The sequence below is a fragment of the Leptidea sinapis genome, chromosome 21 (genome assembly GCF_905404315.1).
Source record: "Leptidea sinapis chromosome 21, ilLepSina1.1, whole genome shotgun sequence".
NCBI classification, from domain to species: Eukaryota; Metazoa; Arthropoda; class Insecta; order Lepidoptera; family Pieridae; genus Leptidea; species Leptidea sinapis.
In genome coordinates, this window is record NC_066285.1 from 3,516,693 (window position 1) to 3,538,904 (window position 22,212).

The 22,212-nt window shown below is 34.2% G+C and overlaps 1 protein-coding gene across 2 annotated transcripts in view; it reads left to right on the forward strand.

The window, feature by feature from the left end:
- The window catches only part of LOC126970508 (LIM domain-containing protein A), a 65,307-nt gene that overhangs the window by 12,919 nt on the left and 30,176 nt on the right, over positions 1 to 22,212 (forward strand). For both annotated transcript variants that reach the window (XR_007730655.1, XM_050816457.1), the window contains 7 exons: positions 2,879 to 3,021; positions 3,536 to 3,621; positions 8,925 to 9,038; positions 10,746 to 10,792; positions 13,219 to 13,303; positions 19,448 to 19,659; positions 21,526 to 21,655. Coding sequence is in view for 1 of the 2 variants with exons in the window: in XM_050816457.1 (XP_050672414.1) it covers positions 2,879 to 3,021; positions 3,536 to 3,621; positions 8,925 to 9,038; positions 10,746 to 10,792; positions 13,219 to 13,303; positions 19,448 to 19,659; positions 21,526 to 21,649 (811 nt within the window). In the remaining variant the exon portion in view is untranslated. The remainder of the gene's footprint in view (positions 1 to 2,878; positions 3,022 to 3,535; positions 3,622 to 8,924; positions 9,039 to 10,745; positions 10,793 to 13,218; positions 13,304 to 19,447; positions 19,660 to 21,525; positions 21,656 to 22,212) is intronic.

The following is a 22,212-nucleotide window of genomic DNA, read 5'->3' on the forward strand; positions in this document are numbered from 1 at the left end:
CGAACAAAGTTGTACAAAATAATATAACGAATACATACATTGTTGAAAAAATAAGCATTTAGCTGCCTATACATGACTTGCAATAAATTAATTAACCGAATAGCAGAGCAAAAAAGCTTTCATGTAAGGCGACACTAAATGCCTGCGATACTTAAATGCCAAGGTCGCATGGCATGAGCGCAATGCACATTTTTAACTCTTGTATTTCATATCTAGCTGGTAACCGGTACGCTTCGTTCCATCTGAATAAATGCATATATATACAATATTAAAATGCTTTTTTTTTATTACAAAATATTTTGTAGATGTCATGTGTCACGAATCGATATAATAACTATGCTATCTCTCAAGTTGCATCACATTGAACATAGTGTGCATAATTTTATTAAAATCGGTTCAGTAGTTTAGGAGTTCATCGCGGAAAAACAACATGGCATGATTGTTTTCTGTACATAATATAGATATGCTAATTTAAGATTCGGTAGAGTTTTAATAATAGCATTTTCATTTAAATTTACTTATCTTACTTCATACTTTATTTTTTTGCCAGTGTAAGGCGTTTATTTTTAGTGATTTGGGTTTACCAACGATCCGCGTTTAGTGCTTTAAAAATAAATAGGTACTCCATATTTTACAAAAGAATTGATAGCTATACGTAACAAATGATTAAAGAAATGGTCTTGTTGTTTTTTTTTTGTTTTCAACACATACGCATACAACATAGCATGCGTAACTCGAGATATCTCGCGATAGGAGACAAAAGCGTTGTCTACGTCGGGTAATTTGTCGCTCAACCTAAGGGCGCGTTCCCACTTTGTCGTGACGACAAATAATGGTGTAGTTTTAAGTGTCGTGGCTTATATGTTTAAATGGATGTGTTAAACGATAGAATAAAATAGAAGCGACTGTAGATTTGTAGCTTGCTAATGATATATTGTGTAAACGACAAAGTCACGCCGTGAAACGATAAAATTTCATCGTGATCCAATGGGAGCAGCTAGATACGACAGTCGTCCAACGATAAATTAATCGTTACGACATAGTGGGTACGCGCCCTAAGATACCCTACGTACGACATAATTCTCGTCGAACACTGGGCCTTGTCGAGTAGACAAATTAAGATGTTGCCTTTTCACAAGAATAAACGACATTCTTATATTGCAACACCGATTTACTCATGTTAAAAAATATTTTGAATAGAACATTAAACACAAAATGACATTTGTCAGCATTCAAATAATCATTAATATACCACGACCTGTATAGGCGAGTGGTTAGCGATCCTACCTACTAAGCTAGAGGTTCCGGGTTCGAATCCCGGTAGGTGCAAGCATTTATATGAATAATATAGATGTTTGTTTCCGAGTCATGGATGTTTAAATGTATTTATGTATGTTTAAGTAAGTATATTATATTAACTCCCTTATTCATAATAGTCTGCTAACTTAAAGCATTGCTAATTCTCACTCTGTCTTCTATTGACCTAGGTCCACAAACTTAAAACAGCCGCTAAGGAGTGGTTTTTCTCATTCTGACTTAGGTCAATAGAAGAAGACAGAGTGAGAATTAACAATGCTTTAAGTTAGCAGACTATTATGAATAAGGGGGTTAGTACCTACCTGATTTTCTTTTATATCTTTTTATTTAATATTTAATGTTCAAATTATTATTATTTTATTACCATCTATTTATATGCAATTCGGAATCGAATGGCACCCTAATTCATATTTTTCCAAGACTGCTAAAATAAGTTGACGTGAAAAGCACAATAATTGTCGACTATTATGGCTTTGTTGGTTGTTAATTAAGTATGGGAAATTGTGAGTTTGAGTACACACAATAATAATAATAATATTGATACACTCTTACAAAAATTTTCTTGTCCCAAACTTGGCATAGCCTGTATTATGGGTGCAAGACAACGATATTTTTTAATTCAATACACTTACTTGAACATCCATATATACAAATAAACATTCATGCCTCGGAAACAAACATTCACATTCATCATAATATAAATTATTGCAACTATCGGGATTTGAATCCGGGATCTCTAGCTCAACAATAGTAGTTTGATTCTCGAAATTGAGAAAAATAAAAAATTGCGTGTGTACAAAGTACACATGTCAGTAGTGAAACCTGCATTGTGCATGAACCTCTAAACTGCATATGAAGTCCTGGTACATGTTGCTAGGATGACAGACGATTTCAACCGCTATGAAAGACATTACTAACACCGCTACCATATTTATGTTCTCCTGGTGTCTATGCAGTTATTAGTCGTGGGTATGACATAAGAATATATTAAGATATACCTACTCGCGTCATACATAAAAATAAAATAGTATGCATATTTCTGTCACATTCTTTGTCGGCTTCATCCTACACATTTTTGTATTTGTGTCTGTTACCTGTCGTTTTTTCCGTTACATCCGGTTTGAAATCACAACGATTCTAAAGATGTTTCACTTCAAAAAGAGCTGGGGGTGGTTGTTGATGTGTCCCCCCAGAGTGTGGTGTATATGAAATGTATTTATGTATGTTTAAGTAAGTATATTGTATTAAATGGACGTAGTTAAGCAGAAAGGACTCAAACTCACACTTTGGTCAAAATAGAGTCAAGTATGCCATCGTACTCCTGAAGGTCGAATCTGTCATGTAGTGAAAACCCTATTTTTAAAATGTACACAGAAACTGTTTTTTTTTGGATATTTATGTGGAATATTATTTAGAGAAACTGAAACTTCAAATCCCTGTAACTCAAAAGAGCCTTTGTGTGGTTTGAATCCTTTCTGCTTAACCTTTGAACCCATAACACATTTCTCGAAATTAAAAAAAAAGAGCTGAGGGTGCTTGTTGATGCGTGTCCCCCCCCCAGAGTGCGGTGTATGGTCCCGTGCCGCGGCTGCTGCTGCGCCGGGCCGCAGCCGCACGCGGCGCATGCGCACGCGCACCCCACACACCCCGCGCATCACCCGCACGCCGCGCACTCACACCACATCGTGCCGCCGCACGCGCACCGTGAGTTACTGCATTTTTTTTTATGAAAATAGGGGACGAGACACAAGAATTCTTGAAAAACCCAAAAATTCTGAACGGCCACACTTGAGACATAAGATGTTAAGTCTCATTTGCCCAGTAATTTCACTAGCTACGGTGCCCTTCACACCGAAGCACAATAATGTTTACACATTACTGCTTCACGGCAGAAGTATGCGCCGTTGTGGTACCCATAATCCAGCCGGCTTCCTGTGCAAAGGAGTCTCCCACTGGTAATTACTTACTCACTAGTCGACTTCATTGCTAGCGAGCCCGTGGCCGATCTCCTACCAGATGGACCGACCAAATAAAAAACTCCAAGTCCCCGAGGTTTAGTTCCGCCGTCAGGGCCGCAATGGACAGAAGCCGATGGAAATAAATAGTTCACTCCAAGTATGAGGGAACGAATAGAGAGAAAGTGTCGACTTAGTCATATATTTTTTTTATTTAATTTTTTTATATACATAACTTAAATTCTTGTTTTTGTGTTTCTCAGTAAGCGATCGACGCTGTGAGTCAATGCCGACCGCGCCGCCGTATCTCGTGCACGCGCGGATGTGGCAGCGACAACAGCACTCCTTGGTATGTCCGCCATTGTCTATTAAAGTTGTTAACCCCGAAACAAAACATGGGAATTAACCGATTCTGATGCGGTTTTATATGTCTGAAACCACATTGATAAACACGTCTTTAACCGACTTCAAAAAGGAAGAGGTTGTCAATTCGATCGTTATTTTTATAATTCTTGCGAAATAAATGCCATTTGGTCCCATAAAAAATTTACATGGTTTGGTTCAGTAGTTTTCATTTTATGAACATTTATATGAAAATTTTCGTCTACCTGGATGAGGTAGCACATTTAAATAATAGTATTTTATTAATATTAAAGATGAAGGTTTGCATAAGAGGTGTATTCATTTTAATTTTTAGTTATTTGATACTTTTCAGTTTTTGAAGTCGGTTTTTTTAAACGTAGTTTATTTTTTATTAAATGGACGTTGATCGAATGTTTTTAATCATATTCTTAATAGCTAGTCATTTTTCAGTGTGTTTTTTTCTTTATTCAAAATAGGATTTAAAATCACTTTTTAACCGTCTAAAACTACCCATTCGAAAATGTATACCTCAGCCCTGAAAAGAACAGACGCAATTAACTCGGCGGGCTTCTTTTCTTCGTACAAAAAAATATTATTATTATATAGGCTGCGGGCGGTCGGTCCATATCTCCAATCCAATCTGTGGTATCATTAATATGTTACAGAAACCTTTACCACACAAACGATTTTTAAATTTTTTTTTGAATTTCGTAGTACATTTGCTTGGTACCTTTTCTGGGATTTGTCGCTGATGTCTTACATTATGACTAGTGGACCCAACAGACGTTGTCCTGTACACATGTTTTAAATTTGAAAAATCGGTCCAGCCCTTAGGAGCAGTTCACTAACATACACATGAGCAGGAGAATTATATTATATGGGCGGAATTGAGAATCTAAACCAATCTCAAATTCACTGAAACAAACAAAAAAGTCATCAAAATCAGTCCAGCCGTTTAGGAGGTAGTTTAATTGTGAATCTAAACCATTTTCGAATCCACCTGAAGACACACACCAATCTCAAATTCACTGGAGCACACAAAAATATCATCAAAATCGGTCCAGCCGTTTAGGAGGTAGTTCAATTGTGAATCTAAACTATTCTCGAATCCACCTGAATACACACAGAAAGTTTCATTAGGATCGGTCCAGCCGCCTAGGAGGAGTTCAATGACATACACACGCACACAAGAATGATATATATAAAGATTATAACCGTTTCTAGCAAATTTGCTTATGTTCGTATGTGTTCAATCACGAATCCTGATCGGCACTCCATTGTAATGGTCAAGGCGTATCACCGACCATTGTGGTGAACGTGTTGCTCGTGTCGTCATTTTTTCTCGTAAAAAATTTATAATAAAGATCGTAATTTTAAACATTTTAAATTTTAATTAGTAATGCAACAATGTATAAATTTATGTTTAACACTCAAAGCTTTTGTTATTCAAGTTGTCTGTCGTTATCAGGGCGCTTCGTGTACTTCATCTATATACAAAATATATCTTTATCATACATTGAACTCTATCTCATATTGTGTTAGCTTATATCGATTGTATGTCAACTTACATTGATATTATGTATATTTACAATAATATAATTACCGATACCGCTATGCTGTTGTATTTTAGGCATTACATTGTCAATATATAGTTTAGTAAAACTAGAATAATGATAAAAAACAAATATTGACACACTTTTACACAAATTATCTTGCCCCAATCTAGGCATAGCCTGTACTATGGGTACAAGACAACGATATATTTAATACAATATACTTACTTAAACATACATAAATACTTATAAAAATCCATGGCTCGGAAACAAACATCCATATTCATCATATAAATGTTTGCACCTACCGGGATTCGAACCTGGGAATGGTTCCCTATTCTAGTTTTACTATACTACTAACTGTGTACAAGAAATAGGTTATATAAATCAAATCAAAATCAGTTTATTCACGTAAGTCACGGAAATGACACTTATGAATGACAAAAAAAAAATCTTATTGAATCTACCGCTACTTCGTAAAGGGTTGAGATAATAAGAAGAAGTAGCAAGAAACTCATTGCCAATCTTTTATATGAAGATTTACATTTACATCCATTTACAAATCATTTCAATTACAATATAAAATGTAAAATGGTGCAACAAACACACTCAAACGTCAAACAGTCCATGTCTTACATGAGTAAGTCAAAAAAGTAAATGTAAATTAATACAAAAGTTATTAAGTACAGTAGCTGCATCATCCACATACACCATAAATAAATGATTAAGGTTTGTAAGTGGCTGAATCAGTTTCGGGTTGCCCTGTAAAAATACACTTCAAATAATTCAATTTAAATTATCGCGCGTATTGCTATAACCCTATGATGTTATATTAGTCATGACGTCAGTTCTTCATGTAAACCAATGTGTTGAAATAATAAAGAAAAAAGACCATTTGTAATGTGTAGGCGCATTCGGTAAGATTCTTGAAAGCGGATTCAGCGCTGAGATTATCATATTCGTATCCTCTAATATCGACTATACAAGTGGCGCCACACTTTCTGTTGCGGAATTGATATGAATTGCACTCTATGATCTAACATATTATTTACATGTATGCGACGCTTTATAAAGTCAGCAACATAGATGTCGATAATGGTTGAAATTTTATATTAGTTAACTATTAACTGATAACAAAAAAATATATCGATATTTTTATTGGTTGAAAATATTAGTTAATATTATTAGTCAGTTACAACATTTGGTTATTGAAACGAAATGAAAATGAATTTATTTGGGAAGAAAAACTGACACATTCACAGAAAAATGTTTATGAGAACAAAATATATGCTTAATCTAATACTAACTTACTTAATACAAATGAAACAAAAGCAAAACTTGATGTGGCAGTGGTCTTCCAAAACTGGAGTCCACTCAGTTATAGTTGTGTCCATACATTATGAGCACAACACTGATTTTCAGTGACCCCATTGTGTGAAGTTTGGAGCTGAACTGACATATTTTAAAAGCAAAATATAATTAATTGTGGCACTAAAATAAACATTATAAAAAAAAATGGATGATGTTGAATATTTCATATTAGTTAACAGTTAACTAATAAAAATATCGATATTTTATTGGTTGAAAATACAACAGACTATTATTTGTAAAGTACAAATATTTGGTTAATGGTTGGTATGAATGAATTTGAATATTTTATCATAATATGGTAGCATATAATATAGATGTTAATAGACAAAATAAATTATTGGTTGAAAATATTAGTTAATATTATTTGTCAGCAAAAACATTTGGTTATTGGTTGATGTTGAATATTTTATATTAGTTAACAGTTAACTAATAAAAATATCGATACTTTATTGGGTTAAAAATACAACTGTTTATTATTTGTCAAGTACAATATTTGGTTATTGGTTGGTGTTTATGAGTTGAATATTTTATCATAATATGGTAGCATATAATATAGATAAAAATAAATGAACTTTTCTTCATACTTGAACACTTAATAAGATACATTTGTTTTGCGATTACCTTCCTTATAAAACAACGACTTGAAAAATAAAATTAACAATAACAAGTTGCTTACTAGTCGCACTTTTTTTATTTTATGGAATAGGAGGACAAACGAGCGTACGGGTCACCTGGTGTTAAGTGATCACCGCCGCCCACATTCTTTTGCAACACCAGAGGAATCACAAGAGCGTTGCCGGCCTTTAAGGAAGGTGTACGCGCTTTTTTTGAAGGTACCCATGTCGTATCGTGCCGGAAACACCGCACAAGGAAGCTCATTCCACAGCTTTGTAGTACGAGGGAGAAAGCTTCTTGAAAACCGCACTGTGGAGGACCGCCACACATCCAGATGGTGGGGATGATATCCTAACTTGTGGCGTGTCGTGCGAAGGTGAAATTCGGCGGCAGGAATCAGGTTAAACAGCTCTTCGGAACACTCCCCGTGATAAATGCGGTAGAAGACACACAATGAAGCGACGTGCGTAGAGACGCAACGCCAAGTGATCCAGCCGTTCACAGAGCACTGAGTCCCCGACAATTTGAGCTGCTCTACGTTGCACGCGGTCAAATGGATCGAGCAGATACTGGGGTGCACCAGACCAGAGATGACAACAATACTCTATGTGTGGCCGGACCTGCGCTTTGTAGAGCGCTAGAATGTGGGCCGGCTTGAAGTATTGCCGTGCTCTATTGATGACGCCCAGCTTCTTCGAAGCCAATTTGGCTTTGCCCTCCGGATGGCCACGGAATTGGCAACGCTCGAGATTTCGAGACCCAGTATTCCGATACTAGGCGCGGCTTTAAGAGAAGTGTTCTCGAAGAGCGGTGATACGACAAATGGGGTTTTTTTAGTGGTAAACGCGCAAACTTGAGTCTTCTGGGGGTTAAATTGGACATGGCACTATAGTTATTTGTTTAAAATAGTCGCCAACGCTATGTTGATTCCTCTGGTGTTACAACTTACAAGACGGTATGGGCAGTTGTAATCGTTTACCATCAGGTGGGTTATACGATCGTTTGTCCTTAACTTCCATAACAAAAATACTAGAGAATCCGAAATAGTTGATCAACCGTTTACTTTACACTTGCATATATTCGCTTTGGTGATAGTCGGTTGATGTCTTATCGAATGCGCCCACGGAACGTTCAACATGTATACATTGATAAGTTGGCATTTGTTTACATGACCTGATGACGTCATATTATGACGGCTACTACTGCTATGTACAATAAGAAAGTAAAGCAATTTTGTTATATCAAAAAGGGACGAGATCAGCGGGACGTTTAGCTGATGGTAATTGATACTTCCTCCACATTACAATGCAGTGCAGTCTCCTTGAGACATAAGATGTTAAGTCTCATTTGTCCAGTAATTTCACTAGCTACGGCGCCGTTCAGACCGAAACACAGTAATGATTACACATTACTGCTTCACGACCGAATAAGGCGCGCGACGTTGTGGTACTCAAGGAATAAATATTATGACTGTTCATTATCAGTACATTTATGAAAATTTAATTTATTATTTTATAGCAATAGAAATGAAAATGCTGGGAGAGTTTCTTGCGCCGCTTCTTCTCTCTCAGAGCGCCATTTGTTTCCGAAGCGGTAGTAGTGTCTAGTATATTAGAAACGACATCAAAAATAATTCTACAGGAATCAACTTTGAGAAAATAAATGCCTTTTTATGCCTTTACTCATAATCTAGCCGGCACCTGGCATTTTTCACTCATACTTATAGAGTATAATTATTGTGACCCCCCAGGAGATGCAGCGTCGCAGTATGATGGGGGACATAAACCATGACATGGCACCTGGCATCATTCCCCACATCCCGCCCGCGTATGTCCCCAGACCGACGCCGGTGCCCATGCTCGGGGTAATGTATTCACCAATCACACACAACACTCCCTAAATGATATATAAAATAGTTATTTGCTGTCATAATTAGTTGCACCATTGTTAGTCACCTTAAAATATGTTGATGTTTGTTTTCTTTGACATTTTACATTCCACAACTAGGTAGAGACTGACCCCCATGTCACGGGCTGTCCTAGTTTGGGGGTAGAGGGTAATTTTAAGCAATATTTTATTTTCTTTTTGCAACGAATAAAGATTTATTATTATTATACATGCATACCACATCAATCACTCCGTATCGAAGTCTTAAATCAACGGCTCCGGACAGATGCGAGCCATTTATATGATCATTAATATCTGAGGCACGACCTCGTAATCGGACGCTATGACAGAGTTTTCGCGCAAGATTCAAATCACATCGACAAAATACAGTTTTTTTCGTTTAAATAAATAATCATTGAATTCACCATTAAATTCTTCTTCTTTACCTCACTTTGAAGGTTGGCCGTTAACTTTTCGAATTAATATAATATTGACACACTTTTTATCTTGTCTCAAATTATGCATATTATATCAAATTATTGTTTTTTTCAAATTGTTTTTTCAAATTGCTTGTCTCAAATTATCAAATTATACATATATATTCTGTGGGTACAAGGCACGATATATTTAATTAAATTTACTTAAACATACATAAATACTTATAAGCATCCATGACTCGGAAACAAACATCCATATTCATTAGAATATAAATGTTTGCACCTACCAGGACTCGAACCTGACCACTGGGCTATTGAGTATATGAGTCATCTGAATGAATGACTGATCGTCTAATTATATTAATCTGCAGTTGAGTAATAAATTTTCAGCAGAGTGATTGAATAAAATATTAAAATTTACTAATTAGGTATGTGTTATATCGTCTGAATATAGGTTTGGACAATATAGAGATTACATATTATCATTCATGAATTGATAAACTAGTAAAAAAGTGAATCAATTTCTCTCTTTTGAAAAATAAATTATATTAAATTTGTTGATGGTTAGAAAACTTTAAAATCACCACCACAAATATAGCTTAAATTAATACTTGAACATCTTTTTATATTAGAAAAACAAATTTTTTTTCTATTAGAAAAACAAAAATGTTCAGAGGCATAAAATCAAAAATAAACAGCATGAATAAATAAAATAAAAAATCAAAATATGTCTTATTTAATAAAATTAAAATAAAAATATTTTTAAACTCGTTTTCCAATTCAATCTTTTAGTTTCTTTTATTTTATTTTTCTACTATTTTTGGATGGTCACTTTTAAGACCTATAACAAAAGGAACCGTGTTGTCTACAGCTACTGTCAACGAGTCGACTTGGTAGGTACCTACTGGAAATCATTTCCAAAAATACTGAGTGGGTGTCGTTTTCATGACCCCGTATTTTTTTTATTTGTTAATTTAACTATGTATATATGTTTTGTGATGTCATGAATAAATGCATACTTTACTTTACTTTACTTTTTGAATAGCACCATTAAAAAGTGTTTAGCTATCATAAAGTATTCATGAAACGATCAAAGAATTACAAGATAATCCTCATCGTAAGCTTGTCTGAGATAACGCTCATTTGATGTCAGTAACTGCAGATGTTATTCGTCTCATACATATTCAGTGTTATAAGGAGCAGAGTTTTTATGTTATTTTTTTAAATATTCTATTTTCAATTTTCAGTTTCCCAATGAACTAGACCAAAGTGATATGAGTCCTCGGATGCTGGTGTAAGTATATTGAAAGTTATACCAAAATTATACTAATAATATAAACGCGATGTAAAGTTATTCCAAATTTAAAACTTTTTGTCTCTATCTTACCTTTGTCACTCCAGGATTACATAACAGGAAGAAGTGGACCACCAGTGGGAGGCTCCTTTGTACAGGATGCCGGCTAGATTATGGGTACAACGGCGCCTATTTCTGCTGTGAAGCAGTAATGTGTAAATATTATTGTGTTTCGGTCTGAAGGGCGCCGTAGCTAGTGAAATTACTGGGCAAATGAGACTTAACATCTTATGTCTCAAGGTGACGAGCGCAATTGTGTAGCCGCTCAGAATTTTTGGGTTTTACAAGAATCCTGCGCGGCATATCATTGTAATGGGCAGGGCGTATCAATTACCATCAGCTGATCGTCCTACTCGTCTTGTCCCTTATTGTTAAATATCATTTTAAACTTGGAGTAACATAACATTGCGTTTATTGATAAGAAATTTCCGATTTGAAGTAAAATGTTTGTATCGTCCAGATATTTGAACACAACCATTTTCAGGGTGATCTTTTGCAAGACTAGAGTTAGTTGTCGATCTTTTTAACAGGAGGTTTTCACTAGACGACATAAGAGTACATTCGGATGCTGGCTTACACAAGCGGCTCCAACGATTTTCATAAAATTTTGTATACAGGGGATTTCGGGGGCGAGAAATCGAGCTAGCTAATAGGTTTCAATTAAAAAAAATGTAGTTTTATCCGTCTTTTAATGAGAAACAGTTACAATAACATTAGAATACAAAGGTAAATGCAAGACTACAATAGCTCAGATAGGGACATTGGGTGATCCGGAAAGTAGAAATCCCCGGTTCGAACCCAGATGTCATTTTTTTGTTCAAGTTTTGTACATTCTTAAAAATCCGAATGAATAATTTGTTACGACAAGGTATAGTTTTAACTACTAGAAGTACAATATCATAAAAGGTAAATAACGCAGATGTAAAGTCAGACGCTTTCAAATGGGTTCAATGACTATTTTTACAGTAGAGGCAATAAAAAGTGCATGAGAAAGATAAAGTTATTGTTATTCATGTTTGGGATCGAAATAGTACTTCGAAAAAAAGAACTACATAGTAGATTTTTGAGGAAGAAAAACTGCTTAAGCCAAATACTACTGTAGTTCATTCCACTTTTTCTTGTGTGACGCCATTTTGTTCTTATAGTGCAGTGTACTCGGTACAGTGAAAAACCCGATTAGCTGGGAGCATGCGCTTATTTTGATCATACACATATCGTATCAACGAGAAACATCGCGCTGAGTAGCTCTACCCATTCGGTAAAGCTTCCTGAAAACCGAACTGTGAAGGACCGCACAACCAGACGGTGATGGTGATATTTGTTTATACTTATGTGGTGCGATGATGGAATTTGGTGAAACGTCTCCTCGGACTCTTATTAACTCCCACCTAGTGAATAAAATAGGAACTGTAGGAACCACAATGGCGTTACGGGCTTGTTTCTTCAGCTATTCATTTTATTTTATTATTGTTTTGTTGAAAGGTTGGACCTTTGCCAATTTCCTGTTTTTAATATTTCCTGTGTATATCATGTTCATCTGGATTTAAAGTACGTAATAAGATTACATTGTGTACTCAATCAAGTTAAATATTCTCGAATGACTGTTATTCATAAACAACAGACCACGGGTTGTTCAGTCGCTAGGTTTGTTATTACTTTACCAGTGGGAGACTTATTTACACATAATTCAAATGTAAAATAAAAATACCGTTTTGCTCTATTAAAAAAGCAACTTACTACGGTGAAATTGAACCACATCCACTGGAAATGCCTTACTCTAAAATATTTTTTCTATGTGCGGACATAAATGTGCGTGTAGCACACACGGAAACACACATACTTACATACACTTTCAAAGGTAATTAGAAGACTTTTTTTAATATATTACATTTTATAAAAAATGATAGCTTAAGTAGGTAATCGGGGAGCCACAATTCATCCACTCCCACTCAATACCTTAGGGAGGAGGGGATGGCTGAAAACCAACTCTGCATGGAAACATAAATCCATGATTCCATGTCGGGTGAAGCTGAGCCTTTTCCTTTTGCCTATTATAATATATTGTTTCATCGCGTACCCTAATTATTCATTTTAAATTTGTAATGTTTTAAATGGCAATAAAGAATTTATTTATAATTTAATGCCGTCACATTGGCGACCCTAGATCAGACATCAATTGCTAAATTATGGTAAACAAAAGGTGGCAATACTTTTATAAATCACATAAAGGATATTGGACTGCGAAAGATTTTAGTGTTTTGAATGCCACAGTAAAAATATGTCGGGTAGTCGAGAATTCGAAAACGAAAGTACCCACCATAATATGTTTTTCAATTTGTTTGGTTTGAAATATTTTCACGTTTCAGTGACGGACACGTGCAACACCATATGCATCACTACCTACAAATGAATCCTCCACATCTGCACATATCGATACAGCATTCACTCATGGTAAGTAGATACTCATCTAGAGAGAAAAGTCCCTGCTAATATTATAAATGTGAATGTAAGTTTGTTTGTTACGCTTTAAATTATTCATATAAGTTACAATAAAATTTAGTACAGAGATAGACTAGAGCTTTAAAAAGAACATAGAATACCTTTTATTGCAAAAAAATATGGGGGGGGGGGGGGGGGGGGTGAAACAGGGGATGGAAATGTGAAATTCGTCATGATCGAAAAACCATGAATCTTTGAAATGAAATGAAATGAAATTTATTTGCAGGAAACATTGTACTTAAGGTGTTAACAATATAATGGATAATCCAATATGATTCGTCAATTGACATGCAAAATATGTTACAAAATTGTCTAAACACTAATCGTACTGTTATATTGAAACATGTCGGATTTCACAATGATATCAATAATATTTATAAAATAAAATTTTAATACTTATATAATATTATAATATGAGACGTAAATAACTTAATAATTCATTTGGTACCTATGTATAATATTAACAAATTCAATGTCATAAAAGTATATTAATTTACATATATTATTATCAAATAGACTAATTCATTTTGTATTGAAAAATTCATTTAAACTATAGAAGCACTTATTTGTTAACCACTGATGCAGTCTTCTTTTAAAAACTTTGAACGGTAAATCTTTCAATTCATTGGGCAATTTATTATATATTTTCACAGACATGCTGAAACAATTTCTACTAAAAGATGCAGTTCTACAGAAGGGCATTATGAGTTTATTTGGATACCTTGTATTTAAAACCTTCTGGCTTTTTTTTGTATAGAAATCACACATATGTTTTTGAACAAATAGGCTTATTTCATAAATGTATAGGCATGGCAGCGATAGAATTTTCAATTTTTTAAATAGCGGTCGACAAGAATCTAGGGGGCCGGCTCCACAAACCGCCCTGATACACTTCTTCTGTCCAATAAATAAATGCCCTATGCTCACCGAGTTGCCCCATATGACCAATCCATATCTTAAAGCTGAAACCACGAATGCATGATATGCCATTAGCGCTGTTTTTTCACCTATTGTTTTTGATACGCGTTTGAGGACAAATACATGTTGGTTAATTTTTTTGCTAATTTTGTCAACATGTGACTTGAAGGACAAGTTGCTGTCTAAAGAAATACCAAGAAAATTGACAAGTTGTGCTTCTTTAATATTCTCATTATGATAATTAACATTAATATCTTTTCCTTTCCCATTCTTATTATAATACTGCATATACATTGTTTTTTTTATATTTACGGTCAGGTTATTTTCAGTAAGCCATTCAATTGTGTCCTTTATTGTTTTATTAATTTCTATATCATATGTCAATTCATTGTTACATTTAATTACAATAGAGATGTCATCAGCAAAAAGAGTACAGTTATTAGTAGTAATGCTAGGTAAGTCGTTTATGTAGATTATAAATAGAAGTGGACCCAATATACTTCCTTGTGGTACACCTTTTGTTTTAAGTCTTAAGTTCTGATCGATAAGGTATTACTTCTTGTTTATTATTTAATTTAGCAATTTCAACGTATTGAGTACGGTTTGAAAGATAACTTTTAAGCCAGTCATTTGCTAGACCTCGAATACCATATTGAGCGCATTTATCTAATAGTTTTTCATGACAAACATTGTCAAAAGCTTTGCTCATATCAAAAAATACTGATGTTACTGGAATTTTTGTATCCATGCATTCCGATATTTCTTTTATTAGCGAAAAACACGCTAAAGTTGTTGATTTTCCTTTTTGGAAACCATTTTGTTCCTCCAAAATGATATTATGTTTAGTTAAAAAAGATGTTAATCGCTTGTGCAGTATCTTTTCAAAAATTTTTGAGATAACAGGAATGAGTGTGATTGGTCGATAGTTGTTAATATCCTTTTTATCACCCGCTTTGAGTAAAGGTGTTACTTTTGCCTTTTTTAAATTTGATGGGAAAGTACCTTCTTCAAAAGATAGATTTATTAAGTAGGCTAGGACTGGAGCTAGTTCCTTTGCACATTCCTTTATTACCTTTGTTGCTATTTCATCGCAGCCCGTGGAATTTGAATTATTAAGTGACTTAATAACGGTTATTATCTCCATTTCATCAGTTGGCATTAAGAAAATATTTGAATTGTTATGTTTTAATTTATATGTAGGTTTTTTATTTTTTACATTTTGACTTTGACTTTGTGTGACTGTATTTATAAAATAATTATTAAAAATAGTAGCAATCTGAGTTGGATTATTTATAATTTTATTTTCATATTTAATTTCATCGATACTTCCTACATTAGAGTTAGTTTTATATTTAATCACATTCCACGACGCTTTGCATTTATTTTTCGAGTAAAGTATATATTTGTTGTTACTACTTCTCTGAGCTAGGTCTATACACTTGTTGAGAATCTTTGAATAATTAGTAAATTTGTTTTTGTTGGCAGGTATTTTATTCTTATAATATTGATACCTTAATTTTCTTTTTGTTGCACATGATTTTTTTATACCTCTGGACAACCATTTTATTTTTGAATTTGAAACATTAATTTTATACTTAAGAAGAGGAAAACATAATTTATAAAATATGATTAATGTATTGTAAAATTCATCAAAAGATTCGTCCAATTTCTGGGCATCATACACGTCTATCCAGTTAAGACTTTTTATACAGTCCTTAAATTTGTTTATGTTTTGATTACATAAATCTCTTTTGAAAATTAACTTATACGACGGTGTTGAATTATTTATTTTTGTCGGTACTACTAAGAATTGTGCTGTGTCATGATCCGATAGGCCTAACTGACGAATCTCCCCTGTGGCATTTTCTATATTACTAACAAAGAGGTCAATACAGGATTTTTGCCGAGTAGGTTCATTAATATGTTTAAAAAAATTATAATTTCGCAATAAATTTGTAAACGCCAGATTCGTTTTAGTATTTTTTAGAGTGTCGATATTAAAATCACCAACAATCACAATATTACTGGTCTCCCAATATCTTAATTTGTGTAAAAGTAAATCAAGCTTATTCAAAAATTCAGCAACGTTCGAATTCGGCGTCCTGTATAGACATATTACAATTAATTTGTGCTTTGGTATTCTTAAACCACAACATTCGAAAGAATATTCTACACATAGCTCATCCATGACATCAAATTTTACAGCCTCAATATAGTCTCTGACTAGAATGCAGACCCCACCACGCTTTTGCTTAAGTCTACAAAAAGCAGATACCATTGTATATCCATTCAACTTAATATTAGATCTGTTTTCTGCATTCACGAATGTTTCGGATAGACATATAACATCTACTACTTTTCCATTTTCAAAAAGTTCAGTTAGAGCTATGTTTAGTAGATCTTTTTTACTTAAAACGCTTGCTATATTCTGATGCATTATATTAAGATAAAATTTGGACTCGAAAAAATGAATCGCTTTTGAGGTCATTATTTTGTTCTTTACTTTTTAGTTTGAAATAATATGGTATAGTACCTTTTATTATTTTACTATTGGTGATAGTTTTGGCAGACTGCGATATTTGAGCTTGATGTTGACTGCCTTTCGCACTACGAGCCATGATAATTTTACTACCGGGTACTAAATATTTTTGCCTATAATACATTGAGTCGATAAGCTTATTTATTCTATAACAAAAATCATGAATGAAGTGTTTCTTGCCAGGGTACGATTTTGCTAAAGTCAAGTATGTACAATTTTTATAATTTTTACAAGTCAGTTCCAATAAATTATTCAGTTTTCTTTCATTAATGTAGTAATTTTGCAGTACACTGGTTACAATAACTGTTGCTTTATTATGACGCTTTAAGAAAAAACCAAGTTCCATTATAATTTTGTAAGGATTACTATCCTGTTCGCCTAAACATAAAATTATTTTATCATTATGATTAAATTCTGTATTATTAAACGTCGCAACGAGTTCATCGCACGTTGCATGAGGTTTAACGAAAGAAAATATTTGATAGTTTTCGTATTTAGTATTCTGACGTGATTGGATAAGGGATCTTGCTAAATTGACACATTGTTGTCCGCCAAGTATCATAATTCGCATTTTGTCTGAATTTTCAGGTTTGGTGTCCGTGTCACTAACCGATGAAGGATTTATTTCATCTTCCCTTATTTTGAAGGTTTCTCCCTGTGTACTCGTAGTTGGCGTAGGGACGCATCCCTCACTCGAACATACTGCTGTCTTCTCATAAGTTTTTTCTAGACAAATGCAGGATGACTCCGATTCTTGTAGGGACTCCTTAGTACTTGAATTGGTGGGAAATTCCGATTCTTGATTTGTTTCAGTATAACTCGAATCTAATTGTAAGGTTTGAGCTAATTCCAATAATCTAGGATTATTCCTTTTTTTTAAAGAAGTGTTTATTGTTTCTTGGACTAAAACACACTTTTTTAAGGACTTCTATTTGATTTCTCTGTTCCGTTATTAGTTTCTTCAACTCATTAATTTCTCCTGATAGTGTGAAAATCTCCGTGTGTGCACTATTTAGCTGCATGTTAAGACTTGTAATTTCTTCTTTTAAATCAATAATTTCTTCTTGTGTAACTATTGTAGACAAGTCTGGCAGGCTTCTTGCTGTTTCCGAACATAATGAGTCCATTGACTCGTCTTGTTCTAGACAAAATGAAGTGTGAAATTTGGGTTTTCTTTTTCTCAGAGTAATGTTATTAGTCTCCACGGTTTGTAAAATTTAAAAATCTACTGTACCACGCGGTTAATTAAAGAATAACAAAATAAATAATAATAATAAGAATTAAATTACTTCAAATAAGAATAAACAAAAAAAAAACAGAAAAAAAAATGATGTCGAAATGGCACCGTGGATAGAACCCTCGACGTTCCGCCGAATCAGTCCACCTCACTACACAATACTCCAACGCTGCTATGACCTAACTTGCGAATTTATTAGTCTGTTAGCACTAGTTAAATTGTCTTCAATGTCGAGCGTACTGTGGAGACAAGGTAATCCGGCACTCGGCTGATTCACACAAATGTTTTACAACTACCCTGCACTTTTTAAGTCACAATCATTTCAAAATAATAATTGTTTTGTTTATAAAATATATATTATTGTTTTATTATTGGTGAATTATTATATTTATCAACGTTTTTGATGAATTCAAATGTTCACTTTCTTGTAAAACTTAATGTTCCGATATTTTGTTTGAGTTCACGAATTTTAAAACTTGAATTCCTTAGTATACATGTACAGCACAGATTTAATTACATTAATTCACACTTTACCTGACGATATATATTTATATACGATATATATACGATATATATTTGTATTTAGGCACTTGATAAGAAATAATTTATAAACATTTGTTCGAGCATTTTTGAAACTTTGACTTACATGGGGATGAAATAGGAGATTAAAGTTCACAGGGAAATACTATTAAAGAGACTGTCCACAATGACAAGGGATATGCGCTGTATCATACAAGAACGCTGTCAGCAGCAGAAAGAGCACTTTATATGTGTATTATTTGATAAGTATCCTAAAAAATAAAACAAATTGCCCAAAATTCAACGCTGACGAAGTTGCGGGTAAAAGTTAGTTTATAAATAAATTATTCGCATCTACAAAATACAGCTAATTAAGGGACCATGATCAAATTTTTCTTAACAGCGCGCGTCCCGATATAACATTATGATGTAAAATATGTTTTACAGAATGAAAATTTAAATGTCACATCGACGGAAGTTAGGTACTCTAATTCTTAAATATGGGGAGATTTTCCTTGTTTTTCGTAGTAGGCATAACAAAGTTTTGTTCCTCGTGCTAACATTATGGTTGTCACTGTTTCTAGCAAATTCCTTAATGTGCTTATGAACATTTAGAATATTATCAAGAATATATTTAGAAGCAACAGTGAAACCCCTAAAAATCTAGATTATAAATAGCGCGAATAGCCCTCTTCTGCAGCACAAAGATGGTATTAATATCGGCCGCACTGCCCCATAACAATATACCATATGACATAATATTATGAAAATAACTAAAGTATAAGTAAAACGATGCAAATTTAACTGCATAAAGCAAAATTGAATTTAGTATTTAAACCCTTAAGGGTTTTGTCGAGACTGAAATATTGTATTATTGGTTTAGAGCGGTGGGTTGGGCGTGACTACGGCGGGGGGCGCCGCCCTCGCCACCCTGGTGCAGGTGGGCGACGTCGGGGACGCGCGCCGCTCTCGGGGGGCCACGCGCGCTGTCATCGAGCGGAACACGTACCGCCACGCCTACAGCCGCCCGGGGGAGCACCTCGACGAGAAGTGCACCATCTGTCTCTCTATCTTCGAGGAGGATTCTGACTGCAGGTAATTCATTGTACATAATATATTATCATTCATTTGCGGCCGTTTTCAATCACGTATCTATCCTTAGTTTAACTTCTAGAGGTAGACAAATGTATCCTTTTACACTTACTTACATTTCAATAACCTATCGATATAAAGCATTGGACTATAACTATATTGGACATAAGTATGCATAGATAAGATCGTGTCATTAAACGGTGACAGTAATGTATCCGTAACCAGAGGTATGTTATTGAAAACGGCTGTAAGACTATGTCGGTAACTATGGTAACTATTCGATTACTATTTATTATTACTGATTCGATCTCGCAGGAAAACTCTTTCTCATAAGGCCCTTAGTTAGCGACCACGTCTGCGTACCGTAAGTAATCACTGGTCATCATCGCCGCAATACGTTAGATGAGGGCAGCGCAGGACCGATAGTCGTGGATGTCTTTGGGGGAGGCCTTTGTCCAGCAGTGGACGTCTTCCGGCTATTGATGATGATATAATCATTGAAGAATTTACAGACACATTGACCAACACAAAACCAATACCGCAACCATAACCATCGCAACCCATTGCAAGAAAATGGAGGTACAACCAAAATAAACACTAAAGACTGAAAAAAAGAAACTTCACAATCTTTAAAAAAAAGGATATTATATTAATCGTTATGGGTGTATAATTGGATAGTACACCATGCTCAACTAATAACTAGTTATTTATGCAACTGTTGTGTAATAAGTGGTATTAAAACACGAATGTGGATTTATCTCACGAGGCGAAGCCGAGTGTTATAATAGTATCACATGAGTGTTTTAATACCTAATTATCAACAGTTGCATACAAGACTTTATCTACACCCAGGATATGTATCCTCTAAAAGATTCTGAAACAGTTAGCTTACTGCTAACATTAAAACACCAGTCCTAGTAGTAGCCTAATATCATTCATTACTGATAATATACAAATAAACTAAGTATTAATGTATCAATTATTTATTTTAGTAGTAATTTACATTTTGTATAGTGAAATAATTAAAATTCACTCGAATATTCAGCATTTAAAATGAATCGCCCATGTTTTGTAAACAAAACAATAAAAATATTGAAGAAAAATGGCGAGGCATCGAATAACCAACTTTTTTTAACGTCGCGCGACGTTCTGGTATTGTGGAACGCGCGTAAACGAAAATGTTCTTTATTTGAAATTCATACAGATACCACGCATCGAGCAATAAGAATGGGGCTGTCTGTTGAAACTTTTTGCGCATGAAGGGATCTAAAAAAAATAGGAGTGTTGTTATGAAATTTAGTACAACATTACAACACTCGTTTGGATGATGTTATGGTTATTAGAACATTGGGAGTTTTAATGTTGGCAATAAGCTAACTGTTTCAGAATCTTTAATTGAGGATTTAAAGCATGGGTGTAGATAATAGTTATTTATGCAACTGTTGTGTAATAAGGGGTTTTAAAATACGAATGTGATCATAGGATCACGTAATACTTAATTATCAACAGTTGCATACAAGACTTTATCTACAGTCTACACCCATAATATGAATCCTCTATAGAAGTTTCTGAAACAGTTAGCTTACTGCTAATATTAAAAAAGCCAGTCCTAGTAACCATAATATCATCCAAAGGAGTGTTGTACTGAATTTCATTACAACACTTGTTTGGATGATGTAATGGTTATTAGGACATTGGGTGTTTTGATTTGGCAATAAGCTAACTGTTTTAGAATCTTTAATAGATATAAGCATGGGTGTAGATAAAAGAATTAACAGCAAAGTGGGTTATTAATCAAATTTATCAATGGTACCATTATTGAATAGGAAATTGAAATTTCTCCTGCTAATATCATACCCATTTCGACAGGAGACTTCCATGCATGCACCTGTTCCACATGGAGTGTGTTGACCAATGGCTCAGCACAAACAAACATTGTCCAATCTGTCGAGTTGATATCGAGACACACCTCAGCAAGGACGCTTCGTTTTAACTCAAGGTAAGCAATGTCTGCCCTACGAGTACTTGTATTTGTAGACAGTAACTAAGTTTTATCGTAGATTACATAAAATATAAATTCGAATAGAATTGTGATAAAATATTTTATACATTTGACCAAAATGTAGACTTTTCCATGTGTGCCTTTCATGTGTAGCCTAGCCTAACCTTTCGGAAAGTTATACTTTTCCGCACCAGTGATATATGTTTCCTCTTGCATATAATAAATTAAATCCTCCAATTGTATGAAGTTTTTTAATTCAGTTCTTCTATTTAATTTGTTTAATACATAACGACATTAATATTATTTAGATTCCTCAAAAAATTGTTAATTTGAAAAAAATATGTTCTTATATTGGTTCCATGAATATATATTTAAAAAAAAAACGCTGTACGATGCACGTGCGGAATTGTGATTTCCACTCGCCTTCAACTTGCGGCTTTTTCGGCGCCTCGTCAACAAACCTGGACTCTTGAAGAAAAGACATACTTTATGCACTCGTATCAAAACCTACTATTTAATTGTCACATTGTAAGAAAGGCGTTTGAAATATTTCA